This window comes from Rutilus rutilus, assembly GCF_951802725.1.
Source record: "Rutilus rutilus genome assembly, chromosome: 5".
NCBI lineage: Eukaryota > Metazoa > Chordata > Actinopteri > Cypriniformes > Leuciscidae > Rutilus > Rutilus rutilus.
This window is the reverse complement of record NC_140213.1, coordinates 5,022,343-5,049,781: the sequence shown is the minus strand read 5'-3', so window position 1 is coordinate 5,049,781 and position 27,439 is coordinate 5,022,343. Positions and strand designations below refer to the sequence as shown.

The window sequence follows — 27,439 nt, the reverse complement described above, 5'->3', positions numbered from 1 at the left end:
AAATTATCTTCATTTTTCACAAGACTTATAGGGCCTATAACACAGAAGTCGAATGGGCTATTTTTCATGAGACATTTATGGTGTTTAGTTGTATAACTTAAAAACTTTCAAAGTAATTGCATGAACATTTTCAAACAATACATTCTTCAAAATGTCTGCTTTTGCGTTTTCATGGAAGAGAGTAAGTAATAGGCTATGAGTTTTGAACGACACAAGGGTTAGTAAATGACCGTAATTACATTTTTGAGTAAATTGTTCCTTTAATGCTTTCACTATCTGGAATTTCATCATTCATAAAACATTTGTACATGTGTCCTGTGATACGGTATATTGCAATCTTGAGGAAAGCTCAATGTTATGTCTGCTTTTTGTATTGGCTGTAATTTTGCTTGCCATGTCAGTTTCATAATTGGACCACTACTTGTCGCTGCTGTAATTATGTGAAAATTCAAAATGAAAAGATCAGGAAATAATTAGGTAAAACTAATTAAAATGTTAATATTTTATTTGAGTATTCTATTTTTGCATTAGATGGAGATAAGCATCATCTAAATGACTTTCAGAAAATCAACACATTACAAACATGCAGTTCAGTACTGAAACCTGCCTTAAATATAATATGCATATACATATTCCTAGCATGTAGGCTAAATCCATCAACACAAGAGTTAATTTTAAAAAGGAAATGCTTTTTTTTTTTTTTTCACACTCAGTGTTTTCAAACAGAGAAAGGCAATCTGGTACAGCATATCACAATCCTTAGAAATTCTGATGGAAAAAAACTTTATATTGTTTGAATTTATGACAAAAATATGTATCACAAAAATACTCAACATCACAGGCTTCCTTTTTTTAGAGTCCTATCTGTACAGATCATGCATATAAATATGTAAAAATAGTACATATATTTCTAATAGTATCTAAAATAAACAGAATTCCATAACAACAACCAAAAAAAACCACATAGACAAACCAGGCATCAAAAAAGCAAAGCAATTTTTCCCAAAATGCTGAAAAATTCTATAATTTAAATGGCATACTGTGATAAGAGTGCACAATAAAAGCATAAGCAAAAACAAAAATAAAAGTAATATGTCTAAATGTCTGTATCTGTCTGTTTTGCACAGATTTGTGCCTATGTTGTATGTTTCTTATCTACAACAAAATGTGATTAATCAGAGAAAAATCTTTACAGATATATCAATTCAAAGTGTCATACAGAGGGGCAAGTTACAAAACATGAAAAAAAGGTCTACAGTAATTTAATAATACTCTTTTTGTAGCAACATTTTCATTATGCATAAGTTGTGTTTTTCTTCTTATTATTTAAGCAAACTAAGAAAATATATAAAAATAATAAATTATACTGAAGTAATTGCCACATATAAAAATATTTATATGGCCTATATATTATTCCACTTCCAACTGTATGTCTTGTTCTGTAACTGAGATGCTTACTGTTTCGGACTGCTACTTTTTGTTTCTGTATACTTTGTTGTCTTAGTCACTACAGTAAGAGTTCCCTCTGTTTTAGTAATCAGATGCTCTGAGGACATTTCATGGGTCAAATATTCAACGCTAGGCATCTTCACATAGAAACCTCCAGAGGCTTCCTCACTAGAGCAATGAAGAGAGGACTTGCTTCCTTTCGGAGAGCTTTCTGGTGTGATGTGAAGGATGCCAGTAGAATGGGGACTAAGGGTAAACTTGGGTACTTTGAAACATGTTGTTGCCTGTCTTTCTTCACTCTTCTTTACGGAGACAAACGCAGATGATACTGTAGCTGTTGGGGACTCGGATCCCTCCCGTTCTGCTAGCATTTCAGTCCTTGCTTTTGAATATACTAAAGTATCAGTCTCTCTCACTGTGCCTGAAATTGTCTTTGTCTCCTTGCTCTCTTTGCTTTCCCCCGAGGTCTCCTTCCTGAGACGTGTCATGCTTGTTTTCATTTCCTCTTCCTGAACTGTCTCTTTTGAGTAGGGTGAGAAAAACTCCAATTTGGGCAATTTAAGCTTTCCAAACATTGCTTTTTCATCTTTGTCACCATTTAGACTTGTTCCATCATCAGACCCACTTGGTGTTACATCAAATGATCCTCTCTGCCCAGATGAAAATGTGACTTTGGGCAATTTAAGCTTACCAGTTTTTGACTTTCCTTCAGTTTCAACCTCCTGTTCCAAATTTACTGCATTCCCCTTTTCATTTGATCGAGACTTGCCAGAACTCGACTTCATTTTTATCTTTGGCAGCTTGAGCTTCTCATCTCCAATTTCTGCACTTGCTTCACCACCTACACTAGCAGCGCTCTCTGTTTGTGGATTCACCATAACAAATACAGCTTTTGTTACCTTTGGCATACGTGGGCCCTCATACTCTACCTCAGAGTCTACGTTTATAGAGTGACCTTTTACTTGAGATGGTGTGATGTTAACTTCAGGTGAACTTAAAGATGGCAGAGGGATCCCAAACTTTGGAATTTTGACTTTACCCGTCTGCTTTTTATCTTCTTCAGAGTGATTAGTGTCAACTTGGGCAGTCTCAATGTCAAAGTCAAGGTCGGGAATCTTTGGTGCTGGTAAATCAGCTGTCAAGTCTGCATCAGTTCCTCCTTTTATAAATGTAGAGTCCTTTTTCCCAGGCTTGGTTATGTCAGTTTCTAATCCAGATACTTTTACTTTTGGCATTCCAATATTAAATTTTGAACCTTTAACTTTTGTCCCTTTTATTTTTTCTTTTGGTGCAGTGGGGCTAAGATCAATTTCTGGAAGTTCAGTCTTCTTTTTATTCTTTTTATTCTTTTTTCCTTTTTTCGATAAGCCAAGATCCAACTCTAGATCCACATTAAGTCCCTCTACATGTGTAGTTGGCATCCTCATCTTTTTACCCTCTTTATGTGCATCTTTAAGGCCTGCATCAGTAGAAGGAACTGACATGTCTGCATCACTTGACATTACTATATCTACTTTGGGGATTTGAACATTTGACACAGTGAATTTTCCACCCCCTCCTCCAGAATCAAACTCTCCAGTTTTACCTTTTGGTAATGATATGTCTACCTGTGGTATCTTAATATCAGGCATTTTATGTTGTCCACCTTTTACTTCCACAGATCCTGAAGCCTCAGTGTCGCCTGTTTTGCCATAGGGTAATGATATATCCACTTTAGGCACTGTTATTTTTGGTAATTGAAAGTTGCCACCTTGTTTTCTGACCTCTGTTTTTTCTGTATTCTCTTGTTGTCCTTCTAATGATATATCGACCTTTGGAATTTTGATATTAGGCGATTTGAATTTCCCTTCTTTGCCACACGCTCCCAGTTCAAGAGTATCAATGTCTTCTATTCTACCATGAGGTAATGAGATATCAACAGTTGGTAGTTTAATTCCAGGGATCGTGACTTTACCTTTTCCTTCACCAGGCTGAAGTTCTGGAGCAATGTCTTTAGATTTTATTTTAGGAAGGGATATATCAACTGTTGGCATCTTTAATTTTCCACCTTCTAGTTCTGAATCTGGTGCATGACTTTCTCCTTTGCTTCCACGAGGTAGCGATAAATCTATCTTAGGCACTGTGATGTCTGGCATTTTTAATTTACTTCCTTTAGCTCCAAATTCTGAATCAAGATAATCAGTTTCTTTTGTTTTTCCATGAGGCAAAGATATATCAACATTAGGCACTGAAATTGTTTCACCTTTAATTTCAATGTCAGCGTTAGATGTGTCATTTTTCACATGAGGTAATGATATTTCCACTTCTGGCATTCTTAATTTACCCCTCTTTCCAATCTCCACCTCATGGATACCTGTGTCACCTGTTTTTCCATGTGGAAGTGAAAGGTCTACTTTGGGGATTTTAACATGGGGGAAATTTACCATACCTCTATTACTATCGATGTTTAAGTCAGAAGATTTTGAGTCTTCTGGTTTATGTTTTACTCGAGGCAAGGAAACCTCTAAATCAACTTTTGGAACTGAGATGCCAATAGTTGGCATCTTGGGAATTTTTAAATTGCCCTCATAACCTCTGATATCTGCTTCAGATACATCAACCTCAGTTTTTGGAAGCAATACCTCACATTCTGGAATATTTGCTGTTGGCAATGATATCTCAACTGCTGGTATTTTGACCTTTCCTTTGTTATCCATTGCAGGCATATCCATTTCTACATCTTTGAGCTTTGCTTTTGGAGTAGTTGTCTTGAATTTGGGGAATTTGAGCTTGTATCTGACCTTGTCATCAGGACCCTCCACTCTGATGTCTGGTTTTGTAATTTCTCCAGCGTCTGCCTTTATCTTCATTTCAGCTTCAGGGCCAATTATTTCAATATCCTGTTTAGATGTTCCAATGGATGGCATTTTGATTTTGGACTTATTCATTTTGGCTCCAGTTTCCACTGATGGTGATGTTTTTTCTATGTCCAAGCCTATAGATAAGCCAGTACTCTCTAGTTCTAGTTTGTCGCCACTTTTCAATTTTCTGCCAAATTTAGGGAGTGAAATTTTGGGCATTTTTACAGTGACATCTGGAATATCAAAACTTGCCCCGGATGATGGTCTTCCACTCTCCGCCTTGAGAAGTTCAATATTGTCTCTATCACGGCCCTTTGCCTTTGGAAGAGTAAAGTCCAGGTCAACTTTAGGAGCAGATATGTCGACAGTTGGTATTTTCACAGTTGGCAGCTTGATGTTACCACTTAAAGTGGCCTCAGGTACATTTGAGTCACTAATTTTGGCACCAGTAGATGCTTTGGTCTTAGCATTAGAATCTGCGGTTCCTGGAAGAGAGATATCTATAGAGGGCATGTGAAACTTTCCACCTTTGACATCAGGCCCTTCAACATTGATTTCACCTCCTGATGGTTTTAATTTAGGCAAGGAAACATCAACTTTAGGCATTTCAAATTTTATTCCCTTTCCTTTATGTCCTTCAACATCTACATCTCCTCCTGCTCCTCCTCTTGGTAGAGAGATATCTATAGAGGGCATGTGAACCTTTCCACCTTTGATATCAGGACCCTCAATGTCGATTTCACCTCTTGATGGTTTAAATTTAGGCAAAGACACATCAAATTTAGGCATTTCAAATTTTCCTCCTTTTCCTGGACGTCCTTCAACATCTACATCTCCTTCTGCTTCTCCTCCTGGCAGAGAGATATCTATAGAGGGCATGTGAAACTTTCCACCTTTGATATCGGGACCTTCAACTTTGATTTCACCTCCTGATGGTTTTAATTTAGGCAAGGACACATCAAATTTAGGCATTTCAAATGTTCCTCCTTTTCCTGCGTGTCCTTTAACATCTACATCTCCTCCTACTCCTCCTCCTGGCAGAGAGATATCTATAGAGGGCATGTGAACCTTTCCACCTTTGATATCAGGACCCTCAATGTCGATTTCACCTCTTGATGGTTTAAATTTAGGCAAAGACACGTCGAATTTAGGCATTTCAAATGTTCCTCCTTTTGCTGCGTGTCCTTTAACATCTACATCTCCTCCTACTCCTCCTCCTGGCAGAGAGATATCTATAGAGGGCATGTGAACCTTTCCACCTTTGATATCAGGACCCTCAATGTCGATTTCACCTCCTGATGGTTTAAATTTAGGCAAGGACACATCAATTTTAGGCATTTCAAATTTTCCTCCTTTTCCTGCGTGTCCTTTAACATCTACATCTCCTCCTGCTCCTCCTCTTGGTAGAGAGATATCTATAGAGGGCATGTGAACCTTTCCACCTTTGATATCAGGACCCTCAATGTCGATTTCACCTCTTGATGGTTTAAATTTAGGCAAAGACACGTCGAATTTAGGCATTTCAAATTTTCCTCCTTTTCCTGCATGTCCTTTAACATCTACGTCTCCTCCTACTCCTCCTTCTGGCAGAGAGATATCTATAGAGGGCATGTGAACCTTTCCACCTTTGACATCAGGACCTTCAACATTGATTTCACCTCCTGATGGTTTAAATTTAGGCAAGGACACGTCGAATTTAGGCATTTCAAATTGTCCTCCTTTTCCTGCATGTCCTTTAACATCTACATCTCCTCCTGCTCCTCCTCTTGGTAGAGAGATATCTATAGAGGGCATGTGAACCTTTCCACCTTTGATATCAGGACCCTCAATGTCGATTTCACCTCTTGATGGTTTAAATTTAGGCAAAGACACGTCGAATTTAGGCATTTCAAATTTTCCTCCTTTTCCTGCATGTCCTTTAACATCTACGTCTCCTCCTACTCCTCCTTCTGGCAGAGAGATATCTATAGAGGGCATGTGAACCTTTCCACCTTTGACATCAGGACCTTCAACATTGATTTCACCTCCTGATGGTTTAAATTTAGGCAAGGACACGTCGAATTTAGGCATTTCAAATGTTCCTCCTTTTCCTGCATGTCCTTTAACATCTACATCTCCTCCTACTCCTTCTGGCAGAGAGATATCTATAGAGGGCATGTGAACCTTTCCACCTTTGATATCAGGACCTTCAACATTGATTTCACCTCCTGATGGTTTAAATTTAGGCAAGGACACATCAAATTTAGGCATTTCAAATTTTCCTCCTTTTCCTGCACGTCCTTCAACATCTACATCTCCTCCTGCTCCTCCTCCTGGCAGAGAGATATCTATAGAGGGCATGTGAAACTTTCCACCTTTGATATCGGGACCTTCAACTTTGATTTCACCTCCTGATGGTTTTAATTTAGGCAAGGACACATCAAATTTAGGCATTTCAAATTTTCCTCCTTTTCCTGCGTGTCCTTTAACATCTACATCTCCTCCTGCTCCTCCTCTTGGTAGAGAGATATCTATAGAGGGCATGTGAACCTTTCCACCTTTGATATCAGGACCCTCAATGTCGATTTCACCTCCTGATGGTTTAAATTTAGGCAAAGACACGTCAAATTTAGGCATTTCAAATTTTCCTCCTTTTCCTGCGTGTCCTTTAACATCTACATCTCCTCCTGCTCCTCCTCTTGGTAGAGAGATATCTATAGAGGGCATGTGAACCTTTCCACCTTTGATATCAGGACCCTCAATGTCGATTTCACCTCTTGATGGTTTAAATTTAGGCAAAGACACGTCGAATTTAGGCATTTCAAATTTTCCTCCTTTTCCTGCATGTCCTTTAACATCTACATCTCCTCCTACTGGCAGAGAGATATCTATAGAGGGCATGTGAACCTTTCCACCTTTGACATCAGGACCTTCAACATTGATTTCACCTCCTGATGGTTTAAATTTAGGCAAGGAAAAATCAACTTTAGGCATTTCAAATTTTCCTCCTTTTCCTGCATGTCCTTTAACATCTACATCTCCTTTTGCTCCTCCTCCTGGCAGAGAGATATCTATAGAGGGCATGTGAACCTTTCCACCTTTGACATCAGGACCTTCAACATTGATTTCACCTCCTGATGGTTTAAATTTAGGCAAGGACACATCAAATTTAGGCATTTCAAATTTTCCTCCTTTTCCTGCATGTCCTTTAACATCTACATCTCCTTCTGCTCCTCCTCTTGGTAGAGAGATATCTATAGAGGGCATGTGAACCTTTCCACCTTTGACATCAGGACCTTCAACATTGATTTCACCTCCTGATGGTTTAAATTTAGGCAAGGACACGTCGAATTTAGGCATTTCAAATTTTCCTCCTTTTCCTGCATGTCCTTTAACATCTACATCTCCTCCTACTCCTCCTTCTGGCAGAGAGATATCTATAGAGGGCATGTGAACCTTTCCACCTTTGATATCAGGACCTTCAACATTGATTTCACCTCCTGATGGTTTAAATTTAGGCAAGGACACATCAAATTTAGGCATTTCAAATTTTCCTCCTTTTCCTGCACGTCCTTCAACATCTACATCTCCTCCTACTCCTCCTCCTGGCAGAGAGATATCTATAGAGGGCATGTGAAACTTTCCACCTTTGATATCGGGACCTTCAACTTTGATTTCACCTCCTGATGGTTTTAATTTAGGCAAGGACACATCAAATTTAGGCATTTCAAATTTTCCTCCTTTTCCTGCGTGTCCTTTAACATCTACATCTCCTCCTGCTCCTCCTCTTGGTAGAGAGATATCTATAGAGGGCATGTGAACCTTTCCACCTTTGATATCAGGACCCTCAATGTCGATTTCACCTCTTGATGGTTTAAATTTAGGCAAAGACACGTCGAATTTAGGCATTTCAAATTTTCCTCCTTTTCCTGCATGTCCTTTAACATCTACATCTCCTCCTGCTCCTCCTCTTGGTAGAGAGATATCTATAGAGGGCATGTGAACCTTACCACCTTTGATATCAGGACCCTCAATGTCGATTTCACCTCTTGATGGTTTAAATTTAGGCAAAGACACGTCGAATTTAGGCATTTCAAATTTTCCTCCTTTTCCTGCATGTCCTTTAACATCTACATCTCCTCCTACTGGCAGAGAGATATCTATAGAGGGCATGTGAACCTTTCCACCTTTGACATCAGGACCTTCAACATTGATTTCACCTCCTGATGGTTTAAATTTAGGCAAGGAAAAATCAACTTTAGGCATTTCAAATTTTCCTCCTTTTCCTGCATGTCCTTTAACATCTACATCTCCTTTTGCTCCTCCTCCTGGCAGAGAGATATCTATAGAGGGCATGTGAACCTTTCCACCTTTGACATCAGGACCTTCAACATTGATTTCACCTCCTGATGGTTTAAATTTAGGCAAGGACACATCAAATTTAGGCATTTCAAATTTTCCTCCTTTTCCTGCGTGTCCTTTAACATCTACATCTCCTCCTGCTCCTCCTCTTGGTAGAGAGATATCTATAGAGGGCATGTGAACCTTTCCACCTTTGATATCAGGACCCTCAATGTCGATTTCACCTCTTGATGGTTTAAATTTAGGCAAAGACACGTCGAATTTAGGCATTTCAAATTTTCCTCCTTTTCCTGCATGTCCTTTAACATCTACGTCTCCTCCTACTCCTCCTTCTGGCAGAGAGATATCTATAGAGGGCATGTGAACCTTTCCACCTTTGACATCAGGACCTTCAACATTGATTTCACCTCCTGATGGTTTAAATTTAGGCAAGGACACATCAAATTTAGGCATTTCAAATTTTCCTCCTTTTCCTGCGTGTCCTTTAACATCTACATCTCCTCCTGCTCCTCCTCTTGGTAGAGAGATATCTATAGAGGGCATGTGAACCTTTCCACCTTTGATATCAGGACCCTCAATGTCGATTTCACCTCTTGATGGTTTAAATTTAGGCAAAGACACGTCAAATTTAGGCATTTCAAATTTTCCTCCTTTTCCTGCATGTCCTTTAACATCTACATCTCCTCCTACTCCTCCTTCTGGCAGAGAGATATCTATAGAGGGCATGTGAACCTTTCCACCTTTGACATCAGGACCTTCAACATTGATTTCACCTCCTGATGGTTTAAATTTAGGCAAGGAAAAATCAACTTTAGGCATTTCAAATTTTCCTCCTTTTCCTGCATGTCCTTTAACATCTACATCTCCTTTTGCTCCTCCTCCTGGCAGAGAGATATCTATAGAGGGCATGTGAACCTTTCCGCCTTTGATATTGGGACCCTCAATGTCGATTTCACCTCTTGATGGTTTAAATTTAGGCAAAGACACGTCGCATTTAGGCATTTCAAATTTTCCTCCTTTTCCTGCATGTCCTTCAACATCTACATCTCCTCTTGCTCCTCCTCCTGGCAGAGAGATATCTATAGAGGGCATGTGAAACTTTCCACCTTTGACATCAGGACCTTCAACATTGATTTCACCTCCTGATGGTTTAAATTTAGGCAAGGACACATCAAATTTAGGCATTTCAAATGTTCCTCCTTTTCCTGCATGTCCTTCCACATCTACATCTCCTTCTGGTCCTCCTCTTGGTAGAGAGATATCTATTGAGGGCATGTGAAACTTTCCCCCTTTGATATCAGGACCTTCAACATTGATTTCACATCCTGATGGTTTTAATGTAGGCAAGGAAACATCAACTTTAGGCATTTCAAATTTTCTTCCCTTTCCTTTATGTCCTTCAACATCTACATCTCCTCCTGCTCCTCCTCTTGGTAGCGAGATATCTATAGAGGGCATGTGAAACTTTCCACCTTTGATATCAGGACCCTCAATGTCGATTTCACCTCCTGATGGTTTTAATTTAGGCAAGGAAACATCAAGTTTAGGCATTTCAAATGTTCTTCCCTTTCCTTTATGTCCTTCAACATCTACATCTCCTTCTGCTCCTCCTCTTGGTAGAGAGATATCTATAGAGGGCATGTGAACCTTTCCCCCTTTGACATCAGGACCTTCAACATTGATTTCACCTCCTGATGGTTTTAATTTAGGCAAGGAAACATCAATTTTAGGCATTTCAAATTTTCTTCCCTTTCCTTTATGTCTTTCAACATCTACATCTCCTCCTGCTCCTCCTCCTGGCAGAGAGATATCTATAGAGGGCATGTGAACCTTTCCACCTTTAATATCGGGACCTTCAACATTGATTTCACCTCCTGATGGTTTTATTTTAGGCAAGGACACATCAAATTTAGGCATTTCAAATTTTCCTCCTATTCCTGCATGTCCTTCAACATCTACATCTCCTCCTGCTCCTCCTCCTGGTAGAGAGATATCTATAGAGGGCATGTGAAACTTTCCACCTTTGATATCAGGACCCTCAATGTCGATTTCACCTCCTGATGGTTTTAATTTAGGCAAAGAAACGTCAAATTTAGGCATTTCAAATTTTCCTCCTTTTCCTGCATGTCCTTCAACATCTTCATCTCCTCCTGCTCCTCCTCTTGGTAGAGAGATATCTATAGAGGGCATCTGAACCTTTCCACCTTTGATATCAGGACCCTCAATGTCGATTTCACCTCCTGATGGTTTAAATTTAGGCAAAGACACGTCAAATTTAGGCATTTCAAATTTTCTTCCCTTTCCTTTATGTCCTTCAACATCTACATCTCCTTCTGCTCCTCCTCCTGGCAGAGAGATATCTATAGAGGGCATGTGAACCTTTCCACCTTTGATATCAGGACCCTCAATGTCGATTTCACCTCCTGATGGTTTAAATTTAGGCAAGGACACATCAAATTTAGGCATTTCAAATTTTCTTCCCTTTCCTTTATGTCCTTCAACATCTACATCTCCTTCTGCTCCTCCTCTTGGTAGAGATATATCTATAGAGGGCATGTGAACCTTTCCACCTTTGATATCAGGACCCTCAATGTCGATTTCACCTCCTGATGGTTTAAATTTAGGCAAGGACACATCAAATTTAGGCATTTCAAATTTTCTTCCCTTTCCTTTATGTCCTTCAACATCTACATCTCCTTCTGCTCCTCCTCTTGGTAGAGAGATATCTATAGAGGGCATGTGAACCTTTCCACCTTTGATATCAGGACCCTCAATGTCGATTTCACCTCCTGATGGTTTAAATTTAGGCAAAGACACGTCGAATTTAGGCATTTCAAATTTTCTTCCCTTTCCTTTATGTCCTTCAACATCTACATCTCCTTCTGCTCCTCCTCCTGGCAGAGAGATATCTATAGAGGGCATGTGAACCTTTCCACCTTTGATATCAGGACCCTCAATGTCAATTTCACCTCCTGATGGTTTAAATTTAGGCAAAGACACGTCAAATTTAGGCATTTCAAATTTTCTTCCCTTTCCTTTATGTCCTTCAACATCTACATCTCCTTCTGCTCCTCCTCTTGGTAGAGAGATATCTATAGAGGGCATGTGAACCTTTCCACCCTTGATATCAGGACCCTCAATGTCGATTTCACCTCCTGATGGTTTAAATTTAGGCAAAGACACGTCGAATTTAGGCATTTCAAATTTTCTTTCCTTTCCTTTATGTCCTTCAACATCTACATCTCCTTCTGCTCCTCCTCTTGGTAGAGAGATATCTATAGAGGGCATCTGAACCTTTCCACCTTTGATATCAGGACCCTCAATGTCGATTTCACCTCCTGATGGTTTAAATTTAGGCAAAGACACGTCAAATTTAGGCATTTCAAATTTTCTTCCCTTTCCTTTATGTCCTTCAACATCTACATCTCCTTCTGCTCCTCCTCCTGGCGGAGAGATATCTATAGAGGGCATGTGAACCTTTCCACCTTTGATATCAGGACCCTCAATGTCAATTTCACCTCCTGATGGTTTAAATTTAGGCAAAGACACGTCAAATTTAGGCATTTCAAATTTTCTTCCCTTTCCTTTATGTCCTTCAACATCTACATCTCCTTCTGCTCCTCCTCTTGGTAGAGAGATATCTATAGAGGGCATGTGAACCTTTCCACCCTTGATATCAGGACCCTCAATGTCGATTTCACCTCCTGATGGTTTAAATTTAGGCAAAGACACGTCAAATTTAGGCATTTCAAATTTTCTTCCCTTTCCTTTATGTCCTTCAACATCTACATCTCCTTCTGCTCCTCCTCCTGGCAGAGAGATATCTATAGAGGGCATCTGAACCTTTCCACCTTTGATATCAGGACCCTCAATGTCGATTTCACCTCCTGATGGTTTAAATTTAGGCAAGGACACATCAAATTTAGGCATTTCAAATTTTCTTCCCTTTCCTTTATGTCCTTCAACATCTACATCTCCTTCTGCTCCTCCTCCTGGCAGAGAGATATCTATAGAGGGCATCTGAACCTTTCCACCTTTGATATCAGGACCCTCAATGTCGATTTCACCTCCTGATGGTTTAAATTTAGGCAAGGACACATCAAATGTAGGCATTTCAAATTTTCTTCCCTTTCCTTTATGTCCTTCAACATCTACATCTCCTTCTGCTCCTCCTCTTGGCAGAGAGATATCTATAGAGGGCATGTGAACCTTTCCGCCTTTGATATTGGGACCCTCAATGTCGATTTCACCTCCTGATGGTTTTAATTTAGGCAAAGACACATCAAATGTAGGCATTTCAAATTTTCCTCCTTTTCCTGCATGTCCTTCAACATCTACATCTCCTCCTGCTCCTCCTCTTGGTAGAGAGATATCTATAGAGGGCATGTGAAACTTTCCACCTTTGATATCAGGACCTTCAATGTCGATTTCACCTCCTGGTACTTTTAATTTAGGCAAGGAAACATCAACTGTAGCCTTCTCAAATTTTCCTCCTTTTTCTGTTTGTCCTTCAACATCTACATCTCCTCCTACTCCTCCTCCTGGCAGAGAGATATCTATAGAGGGCATATGAACCTTTCCACCTTTACTTGCCCCTGTCGTTTTGCCTTCAAGGTCAGTGTGTCCTTTTACCTTCCCTTTTGGAAAGGACATTTCAATTGATGGGATATTTAACTTTCCTCCTGGGATCTGAGGAGCTTCAGCTCTCATTTTTCCTTCTGGAACTTTTACTTTTGGCAGTGAATTATCAATTTTTGGCATTTCAAATTTGATATCTGTTCCAGAATGACCTTTAATATCAATGTCTGTCTCAGCTTTACCTTTAGGCAAAGAAATGTCAATGGAAGGTGTGTGAACTGTGCTTCCTTTTGACTTAGGTCCTTCAACATTGACTTGTACTGGTTTGGATTTTATCCTCGGAAGTGAAAGATCTATTTTGGGCATGTGAAACTTTCCTCCCTTTTTGATGGTGCCATCTCCCTTTACTTTTCCTTGTGGAAGAGAAATGTCAACATCTGGCAAATCTCCACCTTTCACTTCAGGTGCTTCCATATTGATTTTAGTGTCTGTTGATTTCATTTGTGGTAAGTTAATACGTTTTGGCATATCGAACTTCCCTATTTTCCCAGAATGTCTCTTGACATCAACATCACCAGTGCCAGTTACTTTTGGAAATGATACATCAACGGATGGCATGTTGAATCTTTTGCTGTCAGGCCCTTCAAAACTAATGTCACCCTGGGATGACTTCATTTTTGGCAAGGAAATCTCCCCAGAAGCTTTCACTGCAGGCAGAGAGATATCAACCCTTCCACATTTACCAGAGGGTTCCACATTAATATCACTTTCATCTTTTTTTTGTGGCAATGAAATATCGATTTCTGGCACGTGAAACTTCCCAACTTTGGTATTGGGTCTTTTAACATCAAGGTCACTTTCTCCTGATTTAAGTTTGGGTAGACTTATATCAAATTTAGGAATTTGAAACTTATCTCCATGCTCAACCTCAAGATTAATGTGTTCATGTGTTTTTCCTTTTGGTAATGAAATATCAACTCCAGAAATGCTTACTTCATGACTTTCAGAAATGATTTTACCCTCTAGTAATGGCATTTTCTGATCAATTTTGGGCATTTCCGCTTTACCAGAATGACCCTCGACCTCAACACCAGCCTTTACTTTTCCTTTTGGTAATGATATATCAACGGATGGCATTTGGAATTTCTCACCTTTGACCTCTGGATCCTCAGTATTGATTTTATCTGTGGATAATTTCATTTTTGGAAGTGAAGCATCTAGATGTGGCATTTTGAATTTGCCTCCTTTCCCAGATGGTTCTCCAACCTCAACATTTCCCTCTGTTTTGCCTTTAGGAAGTGAAATTTCAATTGATGGCTCACTCAATTTTCCTGCTTTTATTTCAGGCCCCTCAGTAATGGTGTGCTCGGGTAATTTCACATTAGGTAGGGAGACGCCTGCGCTAGGCATTTTAAACTTTCCCCCTTGTTCAAACTGGCCCTCAATATCAGCACCCCCCTCTAATGTTTCTTTTGGTACAGAAATGTCGACCTTTGCTCCTTTCTTAGTATGACCTTCAACTTTTCCTTCTGTTTTACCTTTTGGTAATGAAATAATGATATTTGGCTTGTGAAATTTTCCAGTTTTTGCTTCAGGTTCTACAACTATCATTTCACCCTCAGGGGATGTTATTTTTGGAAGAGAGATGTCTAATTTTGTCACTTCATATTTTACCCCAGTACTTGCATGCCTCTCAGTATCAATGTTTTTTGCAGCCATCTTTGGTAATGTCACATCTAATGTAGGAAGATCCATGTCCACGTCTGATGTCTCTATCTTGGGCACTGCAATGTCAGGTTTGGGGAGAGAAATCATATGCTTTTTGACCATGGATCCATCAATGTCATCTCCAAGTTTTGCATCAAGGTTAAGCTTTGGTAATGATGTGTCAAGTTTGGCCGTGTTGATTTTTTCAGCATCTTTGAATTCAGCCATGCCCTTAGTTTTTGAGAGATTCAAGTCTAAATCCACATTTGGTGCTTTGATGTCAATCTGGGGCGTTTTCAGTTTACTCTCATATGTATCAATTTGTTTACTTGCCTCTCCATCCATTTCATCAGAATGACAAGAAAGTCTTACCTTTGGCAGTTTAAACTTTGGGATTGTCATCTTTGTATCTGAGACATCTAAATTCATCTTTGGCATTTTTATCTCAGGACCCTGTCCTTTTCCTTTAACACTAACCTCAAGATTAGGAACATTAGTTTCTGCTTTGCCCTGAGGCATGTTCAAATCGCACTCTACTGACGGAGGCTTAATTTTGGCCTCTAGGCCCTTCACCTCAAAGCTGTCATTTGAAGATTGTACATCTAATTTGGTCTTTTTCAGTTTGGGGAAATTCATTCCAAATTTTGGACCTTTCGCCTTGACCTTCATCTTTGTTCCAGAGGCCTCTCCCTCATGTGTTGCAACATCTACATTGACATTCCCTTCACCGACAGCAGCATCCGTGGCTTTTATTTTTGGAAGTATAATCTTCTTCTTCTTCTTGCTACTAGCGATCCCGCCCTCCAGATGTCCTGATACATCTGCAGTGGCCCTCCCACCTTTCCTCATCTTGAACTTTGGGAATACAAACTCAACATCAACTGGACTGAGGTCAGATTTGGCTGGTGAGCCCTCAATGTCCAGCTCTGCCCGTGCTTTTGCTTTTTTGTTCTCTTTCAGTCTTTTCAATCCAAATCTTCCTCCTCTCCTTTTCTTGGCTTTGAACGGTTTCACGCTTTTGACGCTCTGCAAGAGAAAGGTTATCATTCCTTCTAATTTCTACTGGTGTAATTACTTTGGTTTAATAACATGAATTCACTTTGGGCAATACTGTGGATGTATTGTATAGCAATATTTCAGCATGTACCATTCTTTGCATCTTGGCCTTAGGTCCTCTGAGCTCAAGACTTTGTGCACCTGGACGTATGCTGACTTCACTTCCTGGCACAGTCCTCTTCAAAAAGAAGGACACTTTGTAGGGTTCTGCACACTGAAGAATTTTTAATGCGTCCTCATATTTCACGTTATCAAAATACACCCTGGCACTTAGCAGCTGATCTCCTGCAATAACACATCATCAAAAATTATTTATACCTTACATGATTTCTCTTAGTACATCAGGAAACAAAATTAATTCAGTACACCCGTATTCAGCATGGAAATGTTGCACATTAAAGATTGTGAGGTTAAAGTTGGTTCTCCCATGTGTCTCGTCTTTATAGTGTATTTGACATAGCACTTTGTAATGTAAAATACAGTCCCTGGGTACCTTTCTGTAGGCTGAGGTGCTTCGCTGCCGGGGAGTCTCTCAAGACCTCTTGGATAAAGATGCCACGCTCCCCTCCACCCACCACACTGTACCCACTCGCTCCAACTTCAGCCTGTGTTTCAACAACCACTTCCACGAGCTGGTTATCCTTTTCCGCCTGCTCATAACATTTACAAAGTTAAAAATGGTGAAGGGTGAGGGTCAAATGAGTAATTTCATTTCAAAAACAGGTTTCTAAGGGTTTCTAAAAGCTATTAGTCTCACATTACACTAATTATGCTTTGAGTGGTATACTTTCATATTTTCATATGGGCTTAAGATGTTCACATTGTATTCCACAACAGTGTTTTTTTTTCTTACCCCATTCTTATTGTCTGTGTTGGGGGGTTCCTCCATGTCTCTGAGGGTGGATTGAGTGTCTCTAAGCTGGCTTCTCTTCCGACTCAAAACTTGTTTAAGTTCTGCATGAAGTTTTTCCTTCTGAACCTGGGAAATGAATGTGGAATTAAGATCGAGAGAGGTTAGAAATCCACATCTCCACATGGTTGGCTCACATAGAGCTTGGAATTAAATTTGTTGTACTCACAATTCGCTCTGGGCTGTCCTGTTCATCAGCAGAGATGCCCTGGTGTGTACTTAGATGAGGGCCAAAAGGAGGTCTATCTGAGGGGGGAGAGCGTCTTTTGTTCTTTACCTAATTGTAAAGTGGCAAACAAGGCAGAGATAAGATCAATAAAATAAAACAACCACTTCTTTCACTTTAAAGTGGTTATGGTTTGGCAAGTGGCTACCTACGGGAGAATCTCTGGCTTCTGGATTCCCATGACTGTCCTCTCTGTCAGAGTCTGAAATTAGAGCAGGTTTATGTCAGCAGCTGTCAGTCAAAATGACTTGTTTGTAATAACTGTATTATAGTTATTGTAATAATGCATTTCGGCTGATTTACACTAGTGTTAATTTCATTAACGTTATCTATGACTTTTTGTCCATGCCTAAGACGAGACTACAACACCAACGTCATTAAATGATAACTGTGACCATATCAACATGCAATATCATTGACGAAAAAATATGAATTGTAATTAATATTACGGACTGTTTTTAGCAAGCCTCTCTTAGAGGTTTCATGTTTGCAGTTGCCAGATGTCAAGATTTTAAATCCTCCAATTAGAGCTGAACTGTAATAAATCCAAACATCTCTCGACTATAATTGCGATTGTGGTTGCTCAATAAACGCACTTACGCAACTCTGTGTGACAATAGAAAGTCTTTTCGCTGTTGTTTTAATAGAAAAACATTATTGTAATTTGGAATTATTGGAATTAATCTACTATTAGTCTTTTTTACTGTTTTGAGAGAAGTTTGTTAACGTAGAGAGAGTTCAAATAAACAACGCATACGAGTTTACATTCTCTTGATTTGTGCTTATAGGTGAAAGTACAATAATTCTGATAAAATGTAGAAATTAATTTCTCGCATGACAACAATTTGGTGATTTGATTGTAATTTTGAGAAAAATAATTGTGATTGTCAATTGAACCATTATGCAGCATGACGAACATGTGACTACTTTTTCATTGACAAAAACTAGACTAAAATTCCCAGACACTAAGGTCCGGTTTCACATACAGGGCTTAGATTAAGCCAGGATTAGGCCTTAGTTCAATTAGTGGCTTTTATAACCATGCATTAGAAAAAAACATTACTGATGTGCATCTTGAGACAATGACACTGACATATTTTAAGATTGAGACTAGCTTAAAGGTACAATATGTAAGACTTTTTTTAATCAAAATATCCCAAAACCACTTGCACAGTGTTATATATTTCTTTCAATTGTGTGCTTACATTATCCTAAATGTTTCAAAGGATTTGTAAATTCAGAGAAATTCACAATTTTAAATAGTGCCCGTCCCTTATAACTTGTCGCCTGTCAATGACGTAAGATCCGCGTTATCCCTGGTTTCCGCTCGTACTGCCATAGTAACCATGGCGACAGACGTGGACAACTGCATTACGTCTAGCGGCACGCTCACGCTGTTGTTTCGTTCAAACATCATGGACCATGGCAAGCAGACTTTCGGACAAAAGGAGAAATAAAACAAGGATCAATATCGGCGTGGCATTTTCGAGATGCCGAGAGCTAGCGTCCGTGACAAACTTGGACTTGACAGAGCTTCACGACTTGACAGGGGTCAAGTCGCTCTTGCATGTACTTTATTAGACAGGTGAGCAAATGTACATAAAACGAATCAATGTTATATAGCTCAACATAATGAAATGTTAGAATATGATCAGTATGTTATTCTAATGTTGATCTAGCTTGCTGCTAGTCTCATATAGCCAACAAACTAACACATAGAATAACATTATAACTTTCAACACACTCAAATGCAGTTTACTGTGATAGTGTAGACCAAGTGAAACAGCGCTGCGTTACCTCACAAGTTTAATTCGTCAAATAAACTGACCCATATGAGTAGTAATTCAGCACTTGCGCGTAGTTCGGTAGAATGAAATGTCCTCATTCCTTTAGAATAAGGGACTCGCGTGTGGCGCTGATATCTGTCTCTTATTAACAATCGTGCCCTGCTTCACACCACAGTCATGTTAAAAAACATGAATGTATTCACTCATCCATAAACATTATTAGATCCATCGGCATGACGACAAGTTCCATGATTCTGCTTATTCACTGCGTCATCAACCTACACCTTTGTTATTGTAAGAGGTTAGCGACCCCTAGCGGCGAAAAAAATTACATATTGTAGCTTTAAGCCTTGTCTATGAAACCGGGGTTAGTTGACTAAAACTTGACTAAACAACAACAAAACAAGCTGACTAAATGTGATAAAAACTAAAAAGTACATTTGAAACCGGACTAAGACTAAATTTAAAAATAGCTGACAAAATGAACATTAATTTATACCATGCACCATTGTGAAAAACAGGTACTTTATCATACTTTTAAATAGACTATTTATTTAGAATTTATTTATCTGTGATCAGCTTGAACAATTTTCAAACTCTTTCGATGATATTACAAGACCTTAATGCATAATGTCTCCTGCGTTGGCTAGCATAACCCTCACTATATCAACTGTGTTGTTATCTCTGAGACTAAAAAAAGATCATCAGGTTAGTAGGCCTGGTGTCCTCTCTCAATCTGCATGGTTCTCATTCCTCATTCGGCAGCGGTGTCTGGTATCTGTCTCTGTCGTAAGAGTGCATACCTTAAGAGATCTGTACACCAGCGAGTGGGTAATTTCTAATGTGCTCAGACACCCACATTGAATAACCTGTTACACAAGACAGGCACACATAACATGGCGCTAGCAGGTGTTCTTTTATCATGCTGTACCAGCTGTGTGCTTCCCAATGTTTTTTGTCTTATTTAGTCCCACAACCCCATTAATGTAACTCATGTTATACTGCTCATGTTGTTTTTTAAATACATTATTACAGTCATTTTTATAAAATAAAAACAGTAGGTGTCCTTTAAAAGGAACTGCATAAATCAGGCAAATTAATATTTGTTTATGCATGTCTGTGTGACTGCGATGGACTGGCCATCATTCCAGAGTGTTTCCCTGCCAACGTCCTAACACCCCACTACCCTACATAGGACAAGCAGTTTTAAAAATCGATGGATGTGTATGTGTGTGTGTGTGTGTGTGTGTGTGTGTATTTGTGCGTGTTTCTGTTTGTGAGTGAAAATGGCAGCTGTTCCCTAGTGATGCTATGTGTCCAGAGGAGGGGACAGAGGACTGGGATGGTGCTGCACATATCTGATCTTTATATAAACACGCGGGCCTGACCTACATGTGCTTCTTATACAGAGCTGTTAACACTAGAAATCCTACAAATGCTGATGTACAAGTAATAATCAAGCTAGGTATACCTCAGCCAAACATAACGGCACTTATGCACAGCTATCGAATGCTCCCGTTTTATAATTAATACTTAGTACTTGAGAAAGAAGCTGAGAAAGTTAAAAGTTTGTCTGGAAGTAAGAAAAGCTCATTAACACATAGATTAATGGCACCAACTGTTCTCTAGTCTAGGGAACTGATGTGTAACGTTGAGAACAGTGATACAGAGGGAAATTAAAATGTGACTTTCCAGTTCAGAACACACCAAATTTAATTTGTTTATCATGATTTTTTTTTTTTTTTTTTTAAGAAAATGTTTTGTTCTACAGTAGTGGCCAAAAATTATACCCAGTGTAAGACTGGAAAAACTGGAAGAGAGGGCAACTCTCTGAGAGAACAAAGGAAATTAACATTTGAACTCACTCTTGTGCACCATTCGAGACGCAAGTCTCACCTCAGAATCATCCTAATCTACATCTCTTTCCCTCTTCCCCCATTCCTTCTCTCTCATGATCACCAAAATTCACCCAAGAATCTATATGGTTTAATGTGAATAATTATCATACAGTATTGCACATGTTTGGTATCATTTGAATTGCCTCAGGTCTCATTCCCAAAGAAGTAAACCAAAAGGTAATAAGGTATTTAAGAGTTTAGAGATAACTCGCACACAGAGGGAGGGGGTGTCTTCCAGGCAAATGGCATCCTGCCAAAAAGGTGTAAACTATGAATGCAAATTCCCACTGTTATCAAATGTTTCCATGTGAAAGAAGTTTCTGTCTATATAAAGAAATGCAACAAAAGGCTCAGGGCGATTTATAACTGAAATTAGCCCGTGATGCTGAGTGTATGCAAAACACTTCGCATCATGTATTTTAATATGTCAGGTTCGCCTCTTCTCTCTTTATTCCAGAGCATTTGATGTTTTGTATTTATTATCTTTGAACTGATTATGAAATTGGCATGATACATTTACCTGACATAATAAATTGTTACATTTGATTTTATTCCGACTGACTCTGAAATTGTTTCCCCAAGTAGATTAAACGGATTCGTATGTTACCGCAAGTTTTGCGTCAGATTAGTGACGACTAATATTTGGCACTAATTCAAGTGTACGTGTTTTGCAAAGACAAGAAGTGAATTTCCGTTTAGGGCAGCAAAAATACTGCTTGACCAACCTAAATCTGGGTGTGTCTTACCTCTGTTTTAATTTAATATTACTTTAGATAAGTGTACGTGAGAAACCACGGCATGGCCAATACAAAGCTATTATAAGACAAGTAAAGTTGGTTGACTTATATCTGTAGTAGTGGCCATACCTCTACTGAAGTAAACATTACTTTAATTTCAAGTGTATGCAATCACGGGGGCTATACCAAAGTATCTTTGATTGTGTAAGTGTGAATGGGACCGATCTCAGGTATATAGCAATTACCTCTGTTTAGTGACTGAAGCTGGTGAGCTTGTGATCGTGAGACCCGTGTTAAACAAGGCGTGAGGACCTCTGAGCGACATAGCTTCCTAATATGAACGGATAAAATATAGGAGTTAAATAGAACGATCAAATGTATTGCTAAACTATTATATAACTGACCAATAACCAAGTGGCAATCTAACTTAAATTTGAGGTCGTGATAAAATGGAGTCAGATAAAATCTTAAATGGAATTAAATTACTTTGCCACGCGGAAAGACAGTAACACGCAGAGACCTTCACCCGTTCTGGCGGAAACCCCCATTTGGACCGATAAACGGGCTTACACCAGCCTAGGAAATCTTAGCCTTTATTCAAATATTTCGTGAGCGTATTATGTATATTATTTGAGCTTGGAGTCAATTGTTGGTCGCACTTTAGATTAGGGTCCAATTCTCACTATTAACTAACTATTAACTACAACCTCAGTAAACTCCTAATGACTGCGTATTAATAGATAGTAAGGTAGTTGTTACGTTTAGATATTGGGTAGGGTTAGGGATGTAGAATATGGTCATGCAGAATAAGGCATTAATATGTGCTTTACAAGTAGGCTACTAATAAAAAAACAATATCTCAGTAATATGCTAATAAGCAATTTAATAGTGAGAATTGGACACTAAACTAAAGTTTTACCCAACTGTTTTATTTACATGCCAAATGTGGACATAAGTTTTGCCCAGGCTATCAGACAAAGACATTATGAAGAGAGAACTTATGTATGGTTTTTCCCTTGAGCATTTTGTTTTTCCTATACATTTTATTTTTGCATAGTAAAATAAAACTTGTTGCTGTAGTTTGTCAGATAAATACCAATGATGAGTAAACAATAAGAGTGTCCAAACTTTTGACTGATAGTGTATATAATTGTACCCTTTTTTTTATCTACATTAATGAAATTAATACAAATTGAGTTAACTTCTGATTCAAACCAACTGCCTCAACCTCCTCTGTTCTATTATGTCCTATTGAACACACATGCCTGCCACTTACAGGGACAGCAGAGGACAGGGGTGTAATTCTGTCGCTGTTGATTCAATACAGTCACAAGATCATTTGGTATGAGAATAGGCACTTGATAATGGCACAAGAACAACAACTGGACCAATGCCATTAGCCAACAGTTGCCAACATGTGTATTTGTCCATCTCTAATCCAAACAAAGACACAAGGATAAGTATGTGTCCTGAGATACAATGCTCTAAAATAAACAAACACTGTGTGAAACTTTGAGAAGGGTCACAAAGATATCTTAATTTATAGATCTGAATAGCTTTGTGTGTTTCTGAGAAACAAGGTTAGCTACTCGGTTTAAGTCACCGATGGTTGCGGTTGTTTCTGCATTGCTGACATTCTCAGAAAAGATCCGAGACTGAATTTGGATGCTCAGAAAACGAGTTTGGTACTATACGGTTATCCGGACCACACCTGACCACACGTGACCACAACCGCTCTTGGTTTGTCGTAACCCCGGTGACGGGTAGGTTTAGGGGCGGGGTTGGGGTAGGTCATCACATGTGGTCCTGATAACCGTATAGTACCACGAGTTTTGATTATGATTGATAATTTGATACATGAGAAAAAAGGTTCACCTCTAAAAATTGTCTTTTGGTGGTTTAATTTTGCATTTTGCAAAACTGAGAGTCCGTTATAAAAGCAAATGTGAGAAACAAACATTATTCCTAATGCAGACACAAAATTTAAATGAATCAAAATTAGAGTTTTGAAACTTTTAATATGCATTAGCGTGGAGGTCATGTTTGTGTCCACCAAATTCATTGCATATATGCACTCATATAAAAATTAAAATATGGCAACAATATTGGTGACTTGTCCTCTATTTTTGTCCAGTCAGATTCAAGGAAATGAGAAACTGACATTTATAAAATATAAATTTATCTTTCGTTATCTGTGTGGATAAAAGTAGCTTCTAAAAGGGGAAAAATATGAAGCGGAAAATATCCCATTCTCAATTAGTCAGAATTGAGAGTCTTTTCACTCGGCACGTACGTCCAGCCTCAGGGGAGGCACACACATGGACTGGACTCTCCTGAGGGTGTGTAAAGCCAAGGAGGAAATGCCTCCCTTTAAACAGGAAACTATTTCTTGAGATAAAATAACACCCAACACCAAATCTGAGAGAAAAACAAGTTAATTAGTAGTTAGTGCAGGGGTGCGTTTCCTGCACAACGACGTAACTCGCTGCTGAACTACCATAGTACGATGCATCGTTGAGGAAATCAATCACGACTGTTTCCCGAAACCGTATTTTCGCAGATTTGTCGTTCAACCACGCTGGTTAATGATATCTTATGTGGTGCAGTGATAACTTATTTTAATGAATCTATGTGAGATCGAATTAATGCCAGATTTTTTTTTTTACATGGCATCTGAGGACTAATTCTCAAATTATTTTTCTCAGTTATTTTGCTTTATTTCCAGATTCAGTCATAGGCTAGCCTACTAGAGCACTTTCGCACTCTTCAAAAACGGCACTTTAAATCTCTTGACAAACTAAAATACATAATTGACATTTGTATATTCGAAATAAAATATATAGATTGTACTGAATGTCAGCTTGCTTATTAAGTTCACATGTTATAAAAACAAGGAACTCTGCTTCTAACCACAGGTTAAGAGCTGTAGTTCCACACACAACTTGATGCTGTTTGTGAACGAACGATGGTTTCGGGAAACACCGACTCATTGAACTGCTGATAACGACGGAGCTTGCGTTGCGACCATAGTTAGGTAACGATGCTTTCGGGAAACACACCCCAGAGTGACATCAGTACTATTACAGAAATGCATGAATACATTCCCTTTGGGCTTTCATTTCAGAACAAATAATAAAAGAAAAACTAATTTTCTTTATAAAGTATGTAATTAAAAATTTAAATTAAAATCTGAATATTGCTAATATTTTGCTATTTGTAACATTAAGATGGTGCATTATTATTTTACTTTCTAGAAAACACTATACCTACAAAGTCCAATGTTCCCAGGAACTTTTTGATATAGCATTATAGAGTATTTCATCCACTTTCATGCTAATTTTTTGTATTAACTTACAGCATCTCCAAAAAGTATTTGGACACTTGAATATTTAAAATGTCATTGCATTGGAAAATAAAATATCAGTCCAAGTGGTGGGTGGCACATTTTTCAAGCAAAATATTTCTCTCTCTCTCTCTCTCTCTCTCTCTCTCTCTCTCTGAATGCTGATAATGATTTTAAACTGCAGTTAGATGAAGCTGACCTGAGTGTCTTAATGTTCCTCATACTTGCTGAAGGCACTAAAATGTTGAGTTGCATTGAAGTGTGTGTGTGTGTGTGTGTGTGTGTGTGTGTGTGTGTGTCTCTCTCTCTCTCTCTCTCTCTCACACACACACAGACACACACACACACACACACACACACACACACACACACACACACACACACACACACACACACACACACACACACACACACACACACACACACACACACACACACACACACACACACACACACAGTTGTTAGTTTTTAAAAGGTAAAGCTATATATACAAGATTTGAAGAAATAAAAAGTGTGTGGACACTTTCTGCAATGACACCATACCTTTTGGCAGTGCGGTAGCCTATATAATAATGGACAAAATTAGTGAAGGTTACATCATCTCATCCACAACAGCAGCATCAGCCTGAACAACAGCACAGTAGGGGTTCAATCTTCAGCTGGCTGGCAGGAGCCGCCACTGGCATGTCACGTGACCTGTCAGTGTTCGGGTGGCAGTCTGCCTTGGCAAGTTTCAGAAACCATTAATTTTTTTAAAACACAGTTTTTGTGTTTTGTGTTCCTCCCTCTCTAGCTCATTTAAAATGCATCTGTTGATATGATTATGTTCTTTTGTATGGTCACGTGACACGCCAGTGGCGGCTCCTGCCAGCCAGCTGAAGATCGAACCCCCCACTCCAACAGCATGTGGTTGTTCCTCTTCCAAACAGAATCTGACTTGCGTGAAAGAGTCTGCATATTTCAGCGGCATCACAGCCTATCTATAGCGACATCGCCAAACCCCCCCGTACCCCGACTCGCTCCTCAGTGCTCCGGTGTCCCATTAACACATCTGACTCCTGAAACGTGCCAGGAATGGCACTGGTATCACACACACAGACATTATTCCCGTACTTGTGTTGGGAGGAGCTGGATATGTGCTCTCTGTTCCAGTGATGCGCATGAAGCATCAAAACATATCAAACATCGCTGACAGAGTCTGCAAGTCATTCAGCACAGAGATTCCCCTGAAACAGAAGTGTGCTTAATTGTACTGATAAAATCCCGCCTAATATAATATAAATGAAGTAAGACGTCAAGGTAATGAGAGTACACTTTCATGACGTTTCTCAACACTTAGTACACTTTAAAAAAAAAAAATGTATATATGTTTACACTATTTTATGGCGTCCTTGTTAAGTGTCATTGTTCAATTAAGTACTGAGTAATACCAATTGATGCACTTAAAGGTTAGAATTAAGGTTTGGTTTAGAGTTACTGTTATTACTATACATGTATGTAACAAGGACAGTAAAATAAAGTTACTAAATGCACTTTGTAATAATGTCAAATTAAAAGTTTTAAATGTATGAATTTACAATATCATCATAACAAATGTTTAATTACATAGTAATATTTAAAAAAAAAACATGACAGAAATGACATTAAAGTAGGCTATATTTTGGTTTACCACAGATGCTTGTCAGTACGTTCGGAATATTTCAATAGACAATAGAAGTGATTATGAAATTACTGCCTGCATTTTAAAATCTTGGTTCTTGATGAATATGATCCTGTAGGAAGGGTCTTGTCCTTAACTCTCACTGTATTTCATGACATGCTGCAATCTTAACTATGGCATGTATGTTGGGCCGTGAACTCCACACACTACCGTGAGACCGATCTTATGACCAGAGCCACAGCTGTCGCAACCGTGTAAGACTAATACAGGAGGCACACACACACACACACACACACACACACACACACACACACACACACACACACACACACACACACACACACACACACACACACACACACACACACACACACACACACACACACACACACACACACACACACACACACACAACTCAACATTTCAGTGCCTTCAGCAAGTATGAGGAACATTAAGACACTCAAGTTAGCTTCATCTAATCTGCAGTTTAAAATCATTATCAGCATTCAGAGTTTCTTCTATTATGAACGTCTAATAACTTGATTTGCACACATGAAAGAAATGTACAGCAGCCAAAATCAATGAAAGCACCAAAAACAAAAACAAATTTTTCCCCCCCCAGATTTGTGCAAATACTCCAATCACCAAGTCAATCCTACCCATATTCATATTTAGCTGTACTAAAGTTTCCATGTCAATCTGAGAGTCTTGTCCACGCAGCAATGCCACCCAACACAACACAACCCACCACAACCCAACACAACCCAACCCAACACAAGTCATATTACCTTTATTGAGTGTTTCCTTGTGCAGAATCAATTATTCCCTCAGTAACAAACTCTCTCTGTCTCCCCCTTCTCTCAGCCAGCGTATTCTCTGACTGACACGCACTGACCGCGACATTACC

General features: G+C 39.0%; 1 protein-coding gene across 12 annotated transcripts; it reads right to left on the bottom strand.

Annotated features, from left to right (window-relative positions):
- Nucleotides 1-282: 282 nt before the first annotated feature.
- On the bottom strand, nucleotides 283-27,439 carry prx (periaxin). 12 transcript variants are annotated; one of them, XM_084409076.1, is made up of 9 exons: nucleotides 27,321-27,439; nucleotides 17,260-17,309; nucleotides 17,051-17,158; nucleotides 16,825-16,950; nucleotides 16,465-16,621; nucleotides 16,063-16,256; nucleotides 10,136-15,941; nucleotides 5,582-9,220; nucleotides 283-5,032 (listed from the first exon to the last, which is right to left on the bottom strand). In XM_084409076.1, exons 4-9 carry the CDS (start codon nucleotides 16,858-16,860, stop codon nucleotides 1,455-1,457), a joined length of 13,410 nt encoding a protein of 4,469 aa, XP_084265202.1. In that variant the 5' UTR covers nucleotides 16,861-16,950; nucleotides 17,051-17,158; nucleotides 17,260-17,309; nucleotides 27,321-27,439; the 3' UTR covers nucleotides 283-1,454. The 12 variants fall into 12 exon arrangements, with proteins under 12 accessions (XP_084265202.1, XP_084265209.1, XP_084265208.1 ...); XM_084409083.1 differs by having other exon boundaries at nucleotides 283-5,764; nucleotides 5,948-9,220; XM_084409082.1 differs by having other exon boundaries at nucleotides 283-6,130; nucleotides 6,314-9,220.

Bases quoted from the DNA above. Each gene is read 5' to 3' on its own strand.
- prx (XM_084409073.1), bottom strand. From the start codon at position 16,860: ATGGAGGAACCCCCCAACACAGACAATAAGAATGGG. The intron at 16,622-16,824 runs GTAAGAAAAAAA...TGTTATGAGCAG, and splicing joins ACACAGACAATAAGAATGGG to GCGGAAAAGGATAACCAGCT. The intron at 15,942-16,062 runs GTACATGCTGAA...TTTCTCTTGCAG, and splicing joins AGGCCAAGATGCAAAGAATG to AGCGTCAAAAGCGTGAAACC.